The sequence below is a fragment of the Pithys albifrons genome, chromosome 28 (genome assembly GCF_047495875.1).
Source record: "Pithys albifrons albifrons isolate INPA30051 chromosome 28, PitAlb_v1, whole genome shotgun sequence".
NCBI lineage: Eukaryota > Metazoa > Chordata > Aves > Passeriformes > Thamnophilidae > Pithys > Pithys albifrons.
Window position 1 is genome coordinate 5,100,288 of NC_092485.1, and position 19,105 is coordinate 5,119,392.

The 19,105-nt window shown below is 53.1% G+C and overlaps 2 protein-coding genes across 2 annotated transcripts in view; one reads left to right on the forward strand and one right to left on the reverse strand.

Annotated features, from left to right (window-relative positions):
- Positions 1-1,479: 1,479 nt before the first annotated feature.
- TMEM81 (transmembrane protein 81) lies at positions 1,480-2,259 on the forward strand. Its single transcript, XM_071578425.1, has one exon. It carries the CDS (start codon positions 1,480-1,482, stop codon positions 2,257-2,259), a length of 780 nt encoding a protein of 259 aa, XP_071434526.1.
- Positions 2,260-4,941: 2,682 nt separating this feature from the next.
- The window catches only part of CNTN2 (contactin 2), a 29,497-nt gene continuing 15,333 nt past the window's right edge, over positions 4,942-19,105 (reverse strand). Inside the window, exons 5-23 of the mRNA XM_071578742.1 lie at positions 18,960-19,055; positions 18,498-18,707; positions 17,786-17,885; positions 17,380-17,555; positions 16,038-16,174; positions 15,439-15,568; positions 14,455-14,605; positions 14,058-14,185; positions 13,572-13,747; positions 12,871-12,991; positions 12,355-12,513; positions 12,093-12,242; positions 11,382-11,452; positions 9,784-10,018; positions 8,895-9,010; positions 8,375-8,561; positions 7,932-8,044; positions 7,683-7,851; positions 4,942-6,251 (exon numbers count right to left, since the gene is read on the reverse strand). Of these exons, the coding sequence (XP_071434843.1) occupies positions 6,142-6,251; positions 7,683-7,851; positions 7,932-8,044; positions 8,375-8,561; positions 8,895-9,010; positions 9,784-10,018; positions 11,382-11,452; positions 12,093-12,242; positions 12,355-12,513; positions 12,871-12,991; positions 13,572-13,747; positions 14,058-14,185; positions 14,455-14,605; positions 15,439-15,568; positions 16,038-16,174; positions 17,380-17,555; positions 17,786-17,885; positions 18,498-18,707; positions 18,960-19,055 (2,735 nt within the window). The 3' untranslated portion in view covers positions 4,942-6,141. The remainder of the gene's footprint in view (positions 6,252-7,682; positions 7,852-7,931; positions 8,045-8,374; positions 8,562-8,894; positions 9,011-9,783; positions 10,019-11,381; positions 11,453-12,092; positions 12,243-12,354; positions 12,514-12,870; positions 12,992-13,571; positions 13,748-14,057; positions 14,186-14,454; positions 14,606-15,438; positions 15,569-16,037; positions 16,175-17,379; positions 17,556-17,785; positions 17,886-18,497; positions 18,708-18,959; positions 19,056-19,105) is intronic.

The following is a 19,105-nucleotide window of genomic DNA, read 5'->3' on the forward strand; positions in this document are numbered from 1 at the left end:
AGTTTTTGTTGAGGAACTTGGCAATCCAAACCCTCCTTGGGTTGCTGGAGAGGACAGTGAGGCTGAAGTGCCTTAGTCAGGAACTAGAGACAGCAGAGTTCTGTGGCCCATAAAATGGAATTACTCCATCAAAAATAATAAATAACTTGGATTTTTTTTAAACAAAGGGCACTTCAGGAGTGCATTATTCTTTAGGGATGGCTGAGCACTCAGTGAATCCCACTGGGATGTCTCCTCTCCAGGCATTTTGCTGCCATGGCAGTGCGTGGGTGATCTTTGCTTTGGAGATGCACCAGTTGAATGTGGAGATTCTGGGTCAGACCCCTTTGGGGTGGTGGCTGTGACAGAGCATGGGGCATCTCTCTGGCACTGGGTGTGTTTTGAGGTCCTGATCTCAGGGGGGGGGTTTGCTTTGCCTTCCCTTTGTCCTCGGTGGAATGTTTGGGGTGTGCTGTGACCTCAGCACCACCCCTGGGAATGTGACTCAGATTCCCTGTGTGGGGATGGGCATTGCCAGAGACAGAGCCCTGCTCAGGCCACCCTGGACCTCGTGGAGCAGCCAATGTAGAGGTTGGAATGTTGGTTTGGGACTTGGGGAGTGTTTCACACTGGGGGATGTGTGTGTGAGTTGGAGCTGGGCAGGTCCTGCACAAGGACTGGGATTATTGCCTTGTGCTCTGTGGCATTATTTGATGGATTCCAGGAGTCATTTCATAGAATGGATTGGGTTGGAAAAGAGCTCCAAGATCATCAAATCCAACCCTTGATCCAGCCCTACTGTGATCACCAGCCCAGGGCACGGAGTGCCCTGGGCTGGTGATCACAGTGGGGTTGGATCAAGACGTGGTGGATTCTCACTCAATGCCACATCCACAGAATGGGGTTGGAAAAGACCTCTGAGATCATCAAGTCCAACCCTTGGTCCAACTCCAGTCCCTTTACCAGATCATGGCACTCAGTGCCACGGCCAAGCTCAGTGGAAAACCCTCCAGGGATGGGGAATCCACCCCCTCTCTGGGCAGCCCATTCCAATCCCTGATTTCTTCTGTGATTTTGGAGTTTGATGGGAACATTAAAGTGGAACTGCTTTACAGTGGAAACTCACCTGAAACAGCACAAAGTCTGAGAAGGGGGAACATCATCCCATAAACCATCAAACCCCTCCAAACTGCTGGAATATGATGGATGAGAACCTTGTGCTGCCCTGCTGAGAGCACTCCTGGGAGATACAGTGACATGTTGCTATGTCTTTTTTAGCAGTGCTGTGCTTCCAGCCTGTCATCCTGGAGGATCTTTCCTAGTGGAAGTCTCTTCCCCAGTGGGAGTCTCTTCCCCAGTGGAAGTCTCTTCCCCAGTGGAAGCATCTTGAAGACGGTGCTGGTGGGATTTTGGAAACGCCAAGTCAGAACATTGACCACGAGCAGTTCTGGGTGGTTTTGCCTGGTGAAGTTGGGCAGCAAAGTGTCTGCCTGAGCTGCCATGAAGGCCCTGGAGCAGAGCCTGATCCCTGGGGGGCTGCTGTGGTTCCTGTGTGCCCTGTGTGCCCTGGCAGCCGCCGTGCCCGTCGCGCCCGCGCTGCGCTCGGCCGTCATCAAGGTCACCGTCAACTCGACGCCCTGCAGCGTCACCTGCGGGCTGGGCCTCAAGGTGGAGGAGCTGTGTGAGGTCACCCCAGGTGGGGAGATGAAGAACTGCTCCCTGCTGCACTCCCTGTGCCTCAGCAGCTGGATCTGTGGCCTCCAGCACGTGTTGGTGCCCGCGGGGCGGCCGCTGCGGCTCAGCTGCCTGGCCCCGAACCTCAGCGGCTTTGGCAACCACACCTACGGCTACACGTGGAGAAGGGCCCCAGGGCTCATCACCACCAACGACCTGCTGTTCCAGCCCTTCCCCAACCCCCAGCCCACCCTCAGCCTGGCCCCTGCCACCGAGGCCCACGCCGGCACCTACCGCTGCGACGTGCAGCTGCGCCAGACCTTCAAGCTCGTCAAGAGGATCTACTTCGGGCTCAAGGTGATCCCGAGAGACCTGGTGGATCTGAGCTTCCAGAAGTCCCTGACCTGGGCACAGAAGCTGGTGGCAAACCTGGGGCAGGGCAGCGCAGGGAATGGCAGCGGGGAAGGGCAGCAGCGATTCTGGGAGAAGGGAACGTTCTCTGAGGTGGTGCTGGGGGTTGGCAGTGGGGTGGTGGTGGGGGTCCTGCTGAGCCTCCTGCTCTGCTGCTGCCAGTGGCTGTGCAGGAGGAGAGCAGCTCAGAAATGAACTGACACTGGTGCCATTGCTGTCTTTGTCTCTTTATAAGTGTTAATGAGGAGCTCGTGGTGGGATTGTCTGTGTAGGGCCACAGCTGGGCTGTGATGATCCCTGTGGGTCCCTTCCAGCTCAGGGTATTCTGTTGATTCTGTGAGTATTTCAGGGGCTATTTGTCAAGGGGTGGACCACTAGAGCCTGGAAGAAGTGTCTTCAAGAGTATCTTTCTTTATAGTGCAGAGCAGCAAAGCAGGAGCACAAACACATCTTCAGCTGGGAACAGAACTGGGTGTGTTTAGTCCTGACTCAGAGCTGAGCTCATCCCTGAAATCCTCCAAGGGGGAGAAAGGGAAGAGTTCAGGGGGTTTGTGGAGCTTTCCTTTTTCCTGGTGATGAACAGCACAAACCAGCAGCTCTGCAGGGAGTGTTGCTTCCCCCTTGGAAGCAGAATCCACAGAGGAACCTGTTAAGTTCCTTCTTTTTTACTTTCCTATTTGACAGTAAACAACTCTATTACTGTTCTCTTTTTTCTTGTGAGCTACAGGAGTGCAAAGCACACCCAATTCCAGGAAAAAAAGATACAGCTCTAATATTAAAGACTGAAGCATTACTATCAGTTTTTAGCAGAACACAGAACTGCTTTAAATGGATGTGGAGGGAAGTGCTTTTATTTGGTAGAGAAAACTGAAATAGGGACTTTCCACCCTGATCTACAGAGCAATTTTGCCCAGTGAACATGAAGGAAGGAGCAATTGGGAGTGACCCACCACAGGAGAGAGGGCTGGGAGAGAATGGTGAGAATAACCAAGAGCTGCCCCATCTGGGGACCTTCTCTGCTCTTTGTGATGTAAATTCGGGACTTGCATCCCGGGGGCAGCTGTGATTTAAAAATTCGGAGAGAACTACATGAAAGCTGCAGCACAGCCCCTTTCCCCCACCCAGCTGAGGGGGTCAGAGTGGGAGCCAAAAGGCTCCTTCATCTTTTTATTATTCTGGTTTTTTTTCTTCTCAGAGGGGACCCAGATGCCCAGAGCAGGAAGATTAATACATATAATTTTAGTGCTTAATTTAAGGTGGAAGGCTGGGATGGACAGTGGCTCCAGCTGTCAGACAGGAGGGGACTGGGCCTCTTAATGACACTTTCCTTGGGTGCCTTTTGATTTTTGAAGCAATATTAAGTATGTTGGGTGATGTTTAACTAAACAGCTCTGCTGGGGGCTGGAGGGAGAGGGAAAAGTGATGGGATCAGGAGAGGCTGGAGGTGCAGGGAGGTCAGTGCAGGTCAGTGCAGGCAGCTGGAGCAGGAGCCCTTCAATCAGCATCTCCCCATCCCACTTCTTTCCATCTCCTCCTGCAGAATGGGGGTTTTCTTAGGCCCTGCACCTGCTCTGCCCACCAGAAGTGGCTGAACTGCAGAAACAAAAGGCATCTCTCTCTGCTGTGAATTGGCAGCTGAGCTGTTTGCACCTCAGCTGGAGCAGGGGCCGCAGGGCCTCAGGGACTGGCTCCCTCCAAACCTGTGCTGCTCAGATGTCAATTAGTGCAATTAGTGCTGTGCTGCTGCGGGCACGGTGCAGAGGGAGGGAGTTCCTCTGCTGCTGGCATCGGCTCTGGGGGAGGAGGAGTTGGGAACAGGAGGCATTGCCAGCTCAGCACATGGCTGGGAGCTGCTCAGCCTTGTCCTGTCTCAGGTGAGGAACTGCATTGGTTTAATGCTGCAGCTTGAACAGCAGCAAAGGAAACAACCCCTCGAGCTGCTCTTGGGCCAGGGAGGGTCTGGGAATGGTGGTTCCCTGCCTCCTCCTGCCCTGTGTCTGCAGGAGCTCTGGGCTGCTTGTTCCCACTTTATCCCAGCTGTGATTTGTCCTGGAGACTGTGAGGTTTGCCTTCTTTATGCAGGTGGGCTCCACGTGTTTAAACTCTTCCAGTAAGTTTATTTTTCTTTGCCTGGTTGTTAAAACATTCCTGTTGTTTGCTGAACACACGGAGCCCCCTCCCTCATCCCAGAGCTGTTCCCCTCCCTCATCCCTGAGCTGTTCCTCTCCCTCATCCCAGAGCTGTTCCTCTCCCTCATCCCTGAGCTGTTCCTCTCCCTCATCCCTGAGCTGTTCCTCTCCCTCATCCCTGAGCTGTTCCTCTCCCTCATCCCAGAGCTGTTCATCTCCCTCATCCCAGAGCTGTTCCTCTCCCTCATTCCAGAGCTGTTCCTCTCCCTCATCCCAGAGCTGTTCATCCCACCCTGGGAACCCACCTGGCTGTTTCCCTGTTTGCTTCCAGGGCTGGGGAGAAGTTGTGATGGGATACTATGGATATATCCAGGATGGGAGACCAGGGGTTTGGAGAATCATGGAATAGTTAAGGTTGAAAAAGACCTTTAAGATCATCAAGGGCAGATGTTAACCCAACACCACCACCATGGCCAACACCAAAGCACATCCCCAAGTGCCACATCCATGGGGTTTTTGGGACACTTCCCAGGGATTGTGACTCCACCACTGCCCTGGGCAGCCTGTTCATGCCTGTGATCTCTCAGATGCTCACCAAGACCTCGGGCACAGCAGTTTAAAATGGTTTAAAAGGGCAAGGGATTGGCATTTAGGGTAGAAACTGTGTCAGGGCCTTTGCCAGGCTGGGACTGCTCCAGGTGGGAGTGTTGTCCTCTGGGAAGGAGGAAGGGACAGGCAGGGGCAGGTCCCTGAAAACACCCTTGGGATGACCCAGCAGCAACATAAATCAATTCTCATTAACTTTGGTCAACTGCTTTACTGGGAGGCAGAGATTTTAATAGGAACAGTTTAGTGAGTGATGCTCCTCAGCATCCCATCTCTTCCCATCCAGTGGAGTGAATGGTGCCCTCAGCATCCCTTTACTTTGGGATTTACATCAGCTGTTGGGCCTGAAAACCAGACCAGCTTCTGGGCTGGACCTCAGTCCTGCAGCCCCAGGCTGAGCTTCACATTTGGGCTGGATGAACTCTGAGTGCAGGGAGATGAACCTGAGTCCTCATTTTCCATGTTGTCCCAGTGGTGGCTTCCTCAGGTCTCCAGTTCTTGTTTCAATGATGCAATATTCTTTTTCTTTATGTGATATTTTTTTCTTCCTCCTTTAAGCCCCTCTATTGAACTTGGATTTATTGACACCTCCATTTTCAGGCAGAGCTGCCTCTGAATTAGGGCAAGAAAAGCATCTCCTTTTCCTTTCCCCTTCTTCCCAAACAGGAAGGAAAGAAGCAAACAGGGTAACAGGAACACCCCAAAAGCACAGGGGGTGTGGGGGTAACACTGAAGTTGCACCTCAGAGCAGAACAGCTGAGACAAACCCCAGGCTGGGGCTGCAAGTGTTGGAAAAAAGCTTTTGCTGAGCTTTGGGATGGGGCACAGATCAATCCTCCTGTGGCTTTATCTCCTTGGGCTGGTTGCTGAAAGAGCAAATCCTGTCCCATGACCCATCAGGGGTGGCTGTGGCTGGGACTGGTGTGGGACATGCTGCTCTCTGACCTCCCCATCCTCCCTGTCCCCCCCCAAAATTCACTGTACAGAGTTAAAAAAAAGTCCAATTCAGCAGTCTGGTTATTTCATACATGGCTTCATAAGGCAGAAAACCTACTGGGTACTGTGGGGGGCAGTTGGCTGCAGAATTCCTGTAGAATTCTTCGTTTTATTCGTTTCTTTAAAAAAGTTTAATTGGTTAAAGACCCACATCTTGTACGAAACCTTAATGTTCCTCCAATCCAAAAAAAAAGGCTGTTTCATCCTTCCTCCCTTAAAACAACGTTGTGAGATCCTCTCCCCGTGGTGCTGCTGTGGTACAAACTGGGAGCTGCAGCAGCCAAGTGTTGAGTGGTTCCTCCTGGATCAGGGGGAATTGCATCCAGAGTCCTGTGTGTGACTGTGGTCAGAGCTCCAGGGAGCTGATCAGGGCCACCATCAGCAGGGAGTTGGTGGTGATCACCACAGCGTGTGGCACTGGCCTGGTCACCGAGTCCTCCACCATCATACTTGTCCCTGCAAAAAGAAGGAAGAGGGAAGGAGCAGCTGCCTTGTTGTACAGACAGTGGATGACTCGAGGGAAGAGCTGGTTGTGGGGTTCTGTGTTGTGGTTGTCACTGGTGAACCTCCCTGGAACAGGACTGGGACAGGCATGTGGAGATGGGCTCTGAGCACTCACCCCCTGGATCCAGGGGACCTCTTGGGGCCAGAGTCAGGCTGGAGCACAGAGAGAGTCAGGATGGAGCACAGAGAGAGTCAGGATGGATCACAGAGAGAGTCAGGATGGAGCACAGAGAGAGTCTGGATGGAGCACAGAGAGAGTCTGGATGGAGCACAGAGAGAGTCAGGATGGATCACAGAGAGAGTCAGGATGGAGCACAGACAGAGTCAGGATGGATCACAGAGAGAGTCTGGATGGAGCACAGAGAGAGTCAGGATGGAGCACAGAGAGAGTCAGGATGGAGCACAGAGAGAGTCAGGATGGAGCACAGAGAGAGTCAGGCTGGGTCACAGAGAGAGTCAGGATGGAGCACAGAGTCAGGATGGAGCACAGAGAGAGTCAGGATGGAGCACAGAGAGAGTCAGGATGGAGCACAGAGAGAGTCAGGATGGAGCACAGAGAGAGTCAGGATGGAGCACAGACAGAGTCTGGATGGAGCACAGAGAGAGTCTGGATGGAGCACAGAGAGAGTCAGGATGGAGCACAGAGAGAGTCAGGATGGATCACAGAGAGAGTCAGGATGGAGCACAGAGAGAGTCAGGATGGATCACAGAGAGAGTCTGGATGGAGCACAGACAGAGTCAGGATGGAGCACAGAGTCAGGATGGAGCACAGAGTCAGGGTGGAGCACAGACAGAGTCAGGATGGAGCACAGACAGAGTCAGGGTGGAGCACAGACAGAGTCAGGATTTCACTCTTTGTGAAAAACTTACTCTGAGTTTTGAACTCTCAGTGAATTGAGTGTTTGTGGGGTCTCAAGGGCTTCACTGCAAATATTACAGGTGGGTTCAGACTGGACTAAAAAGTTGGTCAGAGCTGGGGGAGAGGTTGATGGGAGGATGGAAAGGAATATGTCAAAAGTTCTTTTGAGTGAGCAGCACAAGGGAACCAAAGGCTGTTTCCAGAAAAGCTCAGAGTCCAAACCTAAAACACTGGGGTAGGACATTCCCGTGTCCCTGGAAGGGAGAGTGGGATTTTAAAACATAATGGCATTTATTGTTGCCCTGTGCTGTGGACAGGGAGGGGAGGAGGTGTGGCTGGGTCACCATCTATCCAAGGACAGGGATGGGAAGGGGACCTGCAGGTGAGCCCCTCTCCCTGAGCTCTGGGAAGCAGCTGGTAAAGGGCTGTTTGTGCCTGGGGTGGGTGTGGAGGGAGGAGCAGGTGGAGTGGTGTGGAGGCAGAAGGGAGCACGTGGAGCGCTGTGGAGGGAGGGTTGGACCCACCACTGTTGCGGAGGATGTGCACCTCGGCGGGGGTGCCGTCCCCGCCCGGCCCCGTCACCCGCAGCTGCACAAAGGCGTGCGTGAAGTCCTCGGGGATGGGGATGTCGATGCGGCTCTTGCTGGCCAGGTACAGCGTGGGAGCAGAGTGGGAATCCTGCCTGTAAAGCATCTGTTGGGACAGGGAATTCTGAGCTGGTGTTTTCCCTGTGCTTCCCTTGGGGTCACCCCTGGGGGAAGCCCTGCCTGTACCTTGTACCCCGTCACTGCAGACTCGTCCGCCTTCGCCACCACCGGGTCCCACTTGATGCTCACTGTGGACCCAGAAAAAGTCCAGGAGATGTTGCCAGGAGGCCTTTTTGGTGCTAAGGGATGCAAAACAACACAGAGATTCAGCAGTTCAGGGAGTGAGGAGAAGGTTGTGCTCGTTCCAACATCCCCTGAGGCTCTGTGACCAGGGCTGGTGTCACCACTGGGGCTGGTTTAAAGGACCCCAGACATGACCCCGAGCACAGATCTCGGGTATGGGACACACAGACTGATGGCAGAAAACTCAGGGGACAGTGTTATGGACAACATAAACTGGCTTCAGAGGAGCAGGATAAAAAGGCAACCAGGTTTTTGGGGATCCTGTGGAGGAAGCAGCAGCCCCAGGAGGAGAAGGATGAGCTCAGGGAGGGTCGGGGCTCACTCACGTGGTCTGGTGGTGGTGACGTTGGTGGAGGCGCTGGGGGGGCCGGTCCCGGCCCGGTTGTAGGCTCGGACTGACACGTGGTAGTTGGTGTTGGGGTTCAGCCCTGTCACATGAGCAGAGGTGACCAGCCCTGCTGTTCTCACCCTGTCAGCTGCCTCCTCCTTGTCTCCATCCTTCCAGTACCGGATCTGGGCAGGAAAGAATACGGTGGGTTTAGGAAGGAGAGAGGAATCTGCAAATCCCCAGTCCATCCACAGCCAGGGCTGAAGACCCTTTGGTATTTTTTATTGTGTCTTCTGCTTAGTGTGTGCCTGGCAATGAGGTGGAAAGGCAAGCAGAACAAAAGGGATGTTTCTCTCGCAATCTCTCCCAGGAGCAGCAGTACCAGCCCTATTAGAGCCACCTCTCCACCTTTGGGAACAAAATGCTGTTTCCTTTCTCCTCCCTCAGTCTGGGGGGTTTTTCTTGGCTGGGCTCCCCCAGCTCAGCCTCAGTGTGTCTCATCCCAGGCAGGCTCGTACCTCATAGCCCAGGAGCACTCCAGTCACATCTCCCTGCTCCACGGGCTCCCAGGACACATCCATTTCCGAGGAAAGGACAGACTTGGCCACAACTCTGTAAGGAGCCACTTTGGGTTCTGAAAAACACAATGAAAGGGAATAAAAGCCTTCTCCTGGCTCTGGGCAGCATCACTGGGGCACCAGACAGAGACAAAGGGCTGTCCTGCAGCCCCATCCCCCTGCAGGCAGACAGCTGGTGTTATGGGACAGAGCAGAGCAAGGGGAAGGGATTAGGGACTTAGGGGGACAAGCAGGGCCACAGCTGTGTGTCGTGGGGATCTCTGTCTGCTCTGAGGCTCTGGGGCAGTCGTGGCTGGGCTTAGGGAAATGTCTCTCTGTGTGTTTGGAGTAGGACATAAACTGAAATCACTGCTCTGTGAGCCAAAGGAACCTCCCCTGCCCCTGAGCTCCCAGACACACCTGGCTCTGCAGGGACTTGGGTGAGGACTAAATGGGGAATTCTGAGTCTCTCCAGCCACAGAACCATAGAATTATGGAATGGGTTGGGTTGAAGGGACCTTAAAGATAATCCCATTCCACCCCCTGCCATGGGCAGGGCCACATTCCACCAGCCCAGGTTGCTCCAAGCCCTGCCCAACCTGGTCTTGGGCACTTCCAGGGCTGGGGCAGCCACAGCTTCTCTGGGCACCCTGTGCCAGGGCCTGCCCACCCTCCCAGGGAAGGATTTCTCCTTAATATGTAATCTAAACATGCCCTCCTTCAGCTTTAAGCTTTTCCTGTCCCTCCATGCCTTGTCCCAACCCCTCCAGCTCTCTTGGAGCCCCTTTTGGCACCGCCAGGAGCTCTCAGGTCCCCCAGGCTGAGCCCCCTCCTCTGCCAGCCCTCTTACCCTCCTCAGCCGAGTACACGATGGCCGTGAGGCTCTCGGGGCCCTCTCCCTTCCTGTTGTAGGCCCTGATCTTCACCTCGAAGGGCGTGTAGGGCGCGATGCTCTCGTTGCGGTACACGTAGTGCAGCGACTCCGGGCGCGGCACCCGCGCGGTCAGCCAGTCCCGCGTGCCCTGACGCCGGAACGACACCAGGTACCCGAACCCCTCCCCGTGCTGGTAGTCCCTCAGCGTGGGCTGCAGGGGAGAGACAGCCTTGGTGCCTTCAGACACACTGCAAGTCACCAGCGAGAAGTGAAACCCTCCAGTCCCACCTTTGGAAGTGGAGGTGGGACAGGCATGGCTTTGTTCTGGCTGGAGACAGGGAGCAAGTCATTCCAGCTGCCTGTGCCCCTTCCAAGGCTCTTCACATATTTCTAATTCTAGTCTAGTCTAGTCTGGTCTGGTCTATTCTATTCTATTCTGCTCTGATCTGCTCTATTCTATTCTATTCTGCTCTGTTCTATTTTGCTCTATTCTATTCCACTCTAGTCTATTCCATTTATATTCTATTGTATTCCATTCTATTGTATTCCATTCTATTGTATTCCAGTCCATTCATATTCTATTCCATTCATTTTCTATTCTATTCTATTCCATTATTTTCCAGTCCATTCATATTCCAGTCCATTCATATTCCATTCATATTCTATTCTATTCCATTATTTTCCATTCCATTCATATTCTGTTCTATTCTATTCTATTCCATTATTTTCCATTCATATTCTATTCTATTCTATTCCCTTATTTTCCATTCATATTCTATTCTATTCCATTGCATTCCATTATTTTCCATTCCATTTCATTAATATTCTATTCTATTCTATTCCATTATTTTTCATTCCATTCATATTCTATTCTATTCTATTCCATTATTTTCCATTCCATTCATATTCTATTCTATTCTATTCTATTCTATTCTATTCTATTCTATTCTATTCTATTCCATTATTTTCCATTCCATTCATATTCTATTCTATTCTATTCTATTCTATTCTATTCTATTCTATTCTATTCTATTCTATGCCAGCCCAGCCCAGCCCAGCCCAGCCCAGCAAACAAATCAACGTTCATTGGTTCTAAGTTACCCAATTCTCCTTATTAATTAGCGTTCTATCCTTTATTATCTAATTAAGTCCACATTCTTTGCCCCCTTATCCTTAGACAGACAGTCTCCAGCTCTCAGGCTGCCATGTCTTTGTTAATCCCCTCTGGATCTTCTGGTTACTCCAACACGTCGCTGAAGGACCATGAATTTAAGGTCCCAGATGTCCAATCTTCAGCTCCCTCAGGCTCTGGCTGCTAAAGCCTGTCAGAGCTGGTCCAGAGAAACTCAAAGCTTTGGTGGTTTAAGGACCAAACCAACAAGAGTGCAAAAAGAAACTCAGCCACTTGCTACACCAGTAAAAAACAGGAAAATTGTATCATTTCCAACAAAACCAGCGAGATTTTTGACTAAGCAAAGCATTTGGCTCAACCCCATGTCTGAGGTGCACCTGCAGCACTGAATTCCCAGAAGGAATGGCACGTGCTCCCCCCTTGGCCCCCTCCCAGCACTCACCGTCCAGTTGATGATGAGCTCGTTGGGAGCTCCTCCACCGCCGCCGAGCCCAGATGGTGCCACAGTGGGTGCTGTCAGGTCCCCAAACAAAAGCAGACAGCACAGGTTGGGTCAGGGGGGTGGTAGGGATGGAGATGGGCACAGACACGGCGTGTCACAGCCTCTGACAGCTCCCGTGGGAGGGCTGGGATCTTTTTTCAGCCATGAAACCCATGGAGATCAGCTCTGGAACATTGGCTTGTGCCTGACCAGCTTGGGGACAGGGATGGAGCTCAGGGATGTGCAGGGGGGGTTGCACTGGACAGGAGTTGGTTTGCATTTGGTACACTGAGAGCAGTTCTGCTGTTCTTGCATCCCTTCTGCCAGAGATGGAATGAACATTCCCAGCTGTTTGCTGCAAAATTTACCTTGTCTTTGCAGAGCTGTGCCCTGTGATATCACAGAGCTTTCCCCACCCTGAGAAGGGTCAGGCTGGGAAGGCAGGATCTGTAATGGTTTCATATATTGGCTCTAATGCTGGTGAAGTCACTGCCAGCTCTGCCACTGCTTTGTCTTTCACATGGAAATGGGCAAAAAGGCAGAAAATCCTGTAATGGCCTCACCTCCAGAAGCACTCAAGGAGATGACTAATCCTTAGGGACCAGGCCAGCCTTCCCCCAGGGACAGGTCCCTCTGGTTCCCCCTCCTCCCCACGGGTGTGGCCACACTCACCTGCTTCCTTGGTACGGATTTTGCTGGAGGGCAAACTGGGCTCCCCAACTCCAAGAATGTTGCTGGCCAAGACCCGGAACTCATAATCCATCCAGGGGATGAGGTTCACCACCTGGGCTGTCTCAGCATTGCCTTCAATGTTTACAGGATCTATATAATCCAATAACACGAGAGGGGGATGGATAGAGCGAGTGGCAGCACTGAGCAAAGGCACTGGTGGCCCTCGGGGGCCTGTCCCCAGTGTGGCCATAGAGACACTTACTGGTCCTCATCTGCTTCCACTGGCTGGAGAGGAGGGTCCTGGCCTCGATGAGGTACCTGGCAATGGGGCTGTGGTTGTCAAAGCCACGGCTCCAGCTCAGCTGGACGCTGGTGTCACTGATGTCTCTCACCACCACACCCCCGGGGGGGCCTGGAGGTCCTGGCATGGTGGGACACAAAGGGACATGTTACTAAGATGAAAGATTTGGAGTTTCGATGCTCTTTGCTTTGTGTAGGTCATGAATTAACACCAGGCTGTTCTTTTCTGAAAGCTGGGAAGCCTCACCTCCAGTTTTAGCCTCCAGAAAAGCACCTAAGCCTATCAAATCTCCCAGAATCATTAAGGTTGGGAAAGACCTCCAACCTTGGGCTGAAAACCACCAAACCATAGCACGGAGTTTAAATAAATACCAGATGGTGAGGTGGCTGCAAGGGAAGAGCCAAGTGATCCCTTGCAAGGGCCATGCCATGGCCTTGGGCTTGTGAGGAGCAGGGAAGGTGCTGAGAGGGGAGGTACCTCTGACAGTGAGCGTGGCCGACTCCGACGCGCTGTCCACCACGGTCTGTGCCGTGCAGGTGTAGCGCCCCGAGTGCCGCAGCTGCGCGTTGGAGATGCTCAGGTCCCCGATGGCTTCCTTCTGCAGGGCAGAACACAGTGGGGAGAGCCTTTGAGCCTGGCCACAGTCCAGCATTCGGTGTGGTTTGGGTTGGCATGGCCAGGATTTGGTGGGGGGGTGGAGAGGTGGGGTCTGTGAGGAGCTGCTGGAAGATTCCCCCTAGTGTGATGGAGCCCGAGAGGGACCCACTGCTGGCCAAGGCCAAGCCCATCGGGTGGCCTCATGATTTCCTCATTTCCTCTGTTTTGCTCATGATGGTGATCACTGAGTGATCTCTGAGGGATCTCTGCCTGCCCCTATCTCGACCCATCAGCCTTCCCCTCTCCTTGTCCAGCTGAGCAGAGGAGGTCTCATGGAAAGGTTTGGGTTGGAAAGGACCTTAAAAACCATCCCATTCCACCCCCTGTCATGGGCAGGGACTCCTTCCAGGTTTCTCCAAGCCCCATCCAGCCTGGTCTTGGACACTTCCAGGGCTGTGGAGTTCACAGCATCTCCGATGGAGTGGCTTTGGTTGGCACCAGTGCCCACCACAAACATGCAAACAACGAGGGTGGTGTTAATTCTCCATCCCTCCTGGTGGCACATGACTGCCCTTCCTCACCACACTGGCTCTCCGATAGTGCCCCTCAGACTTGTCCAGGTCGATGGGGAAATCATCCAGGGCCCAGGTGAAGGTGAGGTCCATGGTGGGGTCGTGGGACGCGTGGCACTGCAGGGTGAGGTTCTCACCCACGTTGATGTCAGCACTGGATGGTGCCAGGGTGATTTTGGTGGCATCTGCAGAGAAAGAGCAGGGAGGGCTGTCACCTGTCCTGGTATCCCAACCAACCAACCCTTTCCAGCTCTGGAGTTTTGCAGAAGGCAGAGGAAGGATTGCAGTTGTTAGGAAATGTAAAAGTGCTTTTCTCAAGGTTGGTGGGGGATTTGGTGGGTCAGCAGAAGGTTTGCTGCTCCACAGGCTGAAATTATTTGATTCCCTGAGCATTGCATTGGTTTTTGGGGAGTATAAGGAGAGGAGAAATATCACATCATTCATTCTTAGGTGTTTCTTGCTCGAGTGACCCCAACTCAAGGCAAACAGCTCTACCTCGAACAGAGAGGATTCCAGTGCTGTTGGCTTTGCCCATGGAGTTCTCAGCAAAGCAGGTGTATTTTCCCTCATCAGATTTGCTGATGTTCTGGAGGATCAAAGTGCCATCTGCAGTAATAGTGACCCTGCAAAGGGAGAGCAAACACACAAGGGGAAGGTTAAAATGTCTGTTCACTCCGTCCACCAAGTAATTTCCAGCACTTGCTGCTTTTAGAGAAATTAAGGGTAAAGACAGAAAAATACTATGGAGAAGTTTTCTAAAGGAGAAATTGGAGGAATAACAAAGCTCAGGGATGGAGCAGCACATTTGGGTCATCGAGTCCCGTCTTCTGGCAAAAAAAAAATCATGATTTTAGCTACAGTTTCTAGGCAGAAGCTGAGTCTGTGCTGCTACCTGCTGCTGTTGACCAGAAGTTCAGTCCCTTTGGTCCAGAGCACGGTGGCCTTTGGTGCTGCCCGTGGCTGGCAGGGGATGATGACCTGCCCACTCCGCGCCGCCGGGATCAGCCGCTTCACGGGGCTTAGTCTGAAATCCGGTGCAAAGGCTACAGGGGCAAAGAGAGGATGAAGGGTGGTCAGAGCCCCTGCTCTGCTCTGGGGCATTCCAGGTGCCCTGTGAGTGGGTGCTGGTTTGGATGGCCTGGTAGGAAGCGAGGCAGCATCTGGAGAGCAGGATGAAGGCAGGAGTGGTTCCTGTGCTGCCAGGGCAGGTGGTGTGTGACACACCTGTCAGAGAGCAATGGGAATGGCCCTAACAAGTGCAAGGTCATTGAGAGACACAAGAACAGCTGCTTTGGAAAATGTAGAGGATATTCTCTTCAATATCCTTACCAAAGTCTCCAATGCAGACATCCAGCTTGCCTAAAACTCCTCCTGGAACTGCAGATGGAATTGGGATTTGCCTGTTGCCCTCAGTGTGTTAATGGTGAGCAGTTCATGCTCAGGGCCTTTAATTTATCTTTGGCATCTCCTGACCACAAGGAGATAAACTTTTGGACTAATGCTGAACAGGTTTGGCAGCAGCTCAGCTCCAGTCACCATCCATCAAGTCTGGCTGAATGGATGCTGAACTCTTTTTTTCACCTCTTCCCTCAAAAAAAGAGCTTGTAGTGAAAGGGATCTTGCGGTGCTGCTGCTGGGTGTCCTGTACACTCTCTCTGGCTAAACAGATGTCCTTGTTCTCTTTCAGAGCTACTCAGTTTACCCAGGATTTAAATTTTAAAGGGTTCTAGAGTGCCTTGTTGAACCAGCAACCACATTTCAGTGCTGAGTGAAGCAGTTTTTTTCTGCTCTTACTCTGGGCTCACAAGATTAGGACAAGATCTGAAATGCTTCAGTGTCCCACTGAAACCCAGAGCTCTGGGAAGTGAGGCATTACCTTGCACTGTTAATTCAGCACTTGCATAAACTGTGCCATGCTTGTTCTCAGCCACACACTGATACATGCCAGAGTCCTCCCGGACTAGCTTGGAAAATCTCAGCTCTCCACCGCTCACTTCGATGCGGTTCTGTGCAAACAAGAGGATGAACCCATTAGAGGAGAGAAACAAAAATGGAACTCAGTCCTGGGGTGCTCAGGGCTGAGCTTCATTTCATTACAGACTCTCTGGAGCCAGCCCGGTTTTCCAGGGGGGAAAACTCCAGGTGTGTTGTTGCGTCTGTGCAGTCGCTGCCCCTCGTGGCTGTGCTCTGGTGCTGAGCCTGCCGAGTGCCTGAGCAGCCACGAGCAGGGCACACACGGACAGGGGTTTGCCCGCCCTGACACCTGGCTGTGAGTCCCTGCAGTTGCACGAAGCAATGGCTGGGATGGCAGTGCCAGCAGAGGGAACTCGGGATCGTGGCATTGCTCGGCAGCCTCATGGGGGCACATGGCACAGGGATGCGGGTGACAAACGGGGTTGAGATGCGTTTGCAGCGCGGCAGGAGGAGGGGCTGGGTCTGGAGGAGCAGGGTCGGTGCTGGGGGTGCTGGGGGTACCTGCGAGGTGAGGGGCTGCCCGTTCCGCAGCCAGCGCACGGCGGGCCGGGGTTTGCCGGCGGCCACGCAGCTCCAGCGCAGGTCGGACTCGATGTCGGCCTCCGTGTCCGAGATCACCGCCAGCCACTCCGGCTGGGCTGCGAGAGAGGGGCACAGCTCAGCCCGGGGGGGCTGCCAGGCAGGCAGCAGGGTGTCCGTGCTGCCACCTCTGCTGGTTGGCACAGGGGTTGGGCACAGGAACAGCCGAGCCCTGCCCTGCGCTGGGCTGGGCTGCACTGAGCCATCCACAGCTCAGGAAGAACACTGGGGTTTGTCCTCTTGGGAGTTAACACAGCCATTCCTGAACCATGGAGTCATGGAATCACAGTCTGCTTTGGGTTGGAAGGGATGTTAAAGACCACCCAGTGCCACCCCCATGGGCAGGGGCACCTTCCACCAGCCCAGGTTGTGCCAAGCCCTTTCCAACCTGGCCTTGGACACTTCAGGGGTGAGGAATCCAACAACCTGTGCCAGGGCCTCACCACTTTCACAGTAAAGAATTTCTTCTCAATATCCAATCTAAACCTGCCCTCCTGCAGCTTAAGGCCATTCCTAAACTTCAGGAAGGGCTGGATTCAGACCAAGGTAACCAGGTTGAATTTTGTACCTTGACTAGATCTGATCAATAGCTCCAAGCATTAACCTTTGTGGGAGCACCCCAGGCTTGGGGAGGATCTGGGGTGAGAGCCAAGTTTGGTTTTTACCACTATCCTTCCTTCCCTGGTGCCCTCATGTTGGCCAGAATTATTTTAGAGCAAGTTAAGAGGTCTTTCTCTATTTGCCAGAGCCTGAAGTGTCCACTGAGAAAAGTTATCAGTGATCTCTGCAGATCTTTGGTAGAGCTTTGCAACACCTTTAATTAGGGCTGAAAAGAGGCAGGATTGGAGGGGCTGGGTTTGCTCCCAAAGCCTCATTCCATTGCCTGGAGCACCTTGGGTGAAAGACACATGTTTAGGTGTGTCACTTGGGATGAAAGACATGTTTGTGTGTTTGAATGAAAGACACATGTGTTCAGGTGTGTTACCTTGGGTGTAATCACGTGTTCAGGTGTGTTACCTTGGGTGAAATCACGTGTTCAGGTGTGTTACCTTGGGTGAAATCACATGTTCAGGTGTGTTACCTTGGGTGAAATCACATGTTTGTGTGTTACCTTGGGTGAAATCACATGTTTGTGTGTTACCTTGGGTGAAATCACAGTTCAGGTGTGTTACCTTGGGTGAAATCACGTGTTTGTGTGTTACCTTGGGTGAAATCACAGTTCAGGTGTGTTACCTTGGGTGAAATCACAGTTCAGGTGTGTTACCTTGGATGATGATGCGGCCCTGGTGGGTGTCTCTCCCTTTGATGTTCTCAGCCTCACACTCATAAGTGCCCTCATCCTCAAAGCCCACGTCCTGGATCTGCAGGAGGGGCTCGCTGCCGATCCACTTGGAGGATTGGGAGCCATCCAGCTTCCTCCACTTGATCCGAGGGACAGGGCTGTGGAAAAGCCGGTCTGGTGACTCTGTGTGACACCACAGCACAGGGTAACAGTGCCCACCTGACTGCCCTCCCAGCTGGGCCCTGGCCAGTGGCACAGATGGCTTTAGCCAGCTCCTTCTTGTCCCCATTCCCCCTCCAGCTCTGGATGAAGAGACGGGCTGTGAAGGCTGCAGGTTGTGCCATTCCCTCCCCATCCCAGTCCCAGGTGACACGGACATGGCACTCACTTTCCAAAGGCAAAGCACTCCAGGGTCACCACCTGCCCGGCCAGGGCGTAGGTGTCTGCAGGGAACCTGGCCTTGATGCTGGGTGCAAACTGCCGGGCATCTGTCAGAGGGAAACACTGCTCAGCATCCTGGAGGACCCCCAAACACCCCACCTGAGGTCTGCCAGGGCAGAGGAACCCACGAGGGGACACGACTTTCCCAAACCTTTGTGTGTCTGGGTAAGGTGGCACAGGTTTCATTTTCCTTTTAAAACAGAGCTTGCTGAACCTCTCAGAATATCTTTACAACATTTCAGGGCTATTTCTTCTTAATTTCATAGACTCATGGAATGGCTTGGGTTGGAAGGGACCTTGAAGCTCATCCAGTTCCACCTGCCATGGGCAGGGAAGCTTCCACTAGCCCAGCTTGCTCCATCCAGGTTTTCCTACCTGACTCCCTTTCCCTGCCCCAGAAGCATTTGTTAAAACCAGAGAACCCCCATGGATGAGGTTTGTAGCTGCACAAGCAGCTGGAGAGAGGGGCTGCCTCCCCCACTTTCCAGCCAATCCATATTTTTATAAGCTCTTAAGCTCCCCTGAGAGGCTGGTGGGTGATTGGTCACTGCTGGTGTCCTGAGGAGCCCGAGTGCTTTGCAGTGCCTTCATTTTGCATTTTCCCCGGAATAATTGGCATTATCCTGCTGATCCAAGGGCTCTGCTCCAAGGGCACTGACCCTCTGCAGCGAGGCTGAGGCGGGAGAACTTGCTGAACACGCTCTTGGTGATGAAGTCCATGTGGGTGGTGGCAAAGCAGGAGTAGTTGCCCAGGTCAGAGGCCTCGGTCTTGGCAATGTAAAGGTTTCCTGTGGTCTGGGAGACGAAGCGTCTCCCGTCGGCTGGGATGAAATTGGGGAACTCATTCAGGAACCACCGGTAGGATAATCCTGGGGGGAGGGAAAGGATGAACTGCACAGGCTGAATGTGTCCTCCCTGCTGGAGGAGCCCAGAGCAGTCCCTGCAGATGGTCCTGGCATGGACACGCCAAGTCCTGCCTTGTTGCCTTACAGTCTGAATTAACCCCAAATTTCCCTCCCTACAATTCCCAAAGAAACGCAGGGAGCGATTCCCATGGCTGGGAATGCCTTGCTCTGCTGTGCCCATCCTGCCTGTGGGGGTGTGGAGGGGCAGAGCCTCACCTGGGTAGTGGGGGGGAGGGCTGCAGGCAAACATCACCCCCCAGCCCTCGGTGATCTTCACGGGGTCCCTTTCCTCCGCCGAGAATTCCTGCAAAACTGAACAGGCAACGTGAAACCTGCACAGGGAACACTGGAGGAATCCCTGG

What these genes read in the sequence shown, in the direction of transcription:
- TMEM81 (XM_071578425.1), top strand. Translation starts at nt 1,480, where the DNA reads ATGAAGGCCCTGGAGCAGAGCCTGATCCCTGGGGGGCTGCTGTGGTTC.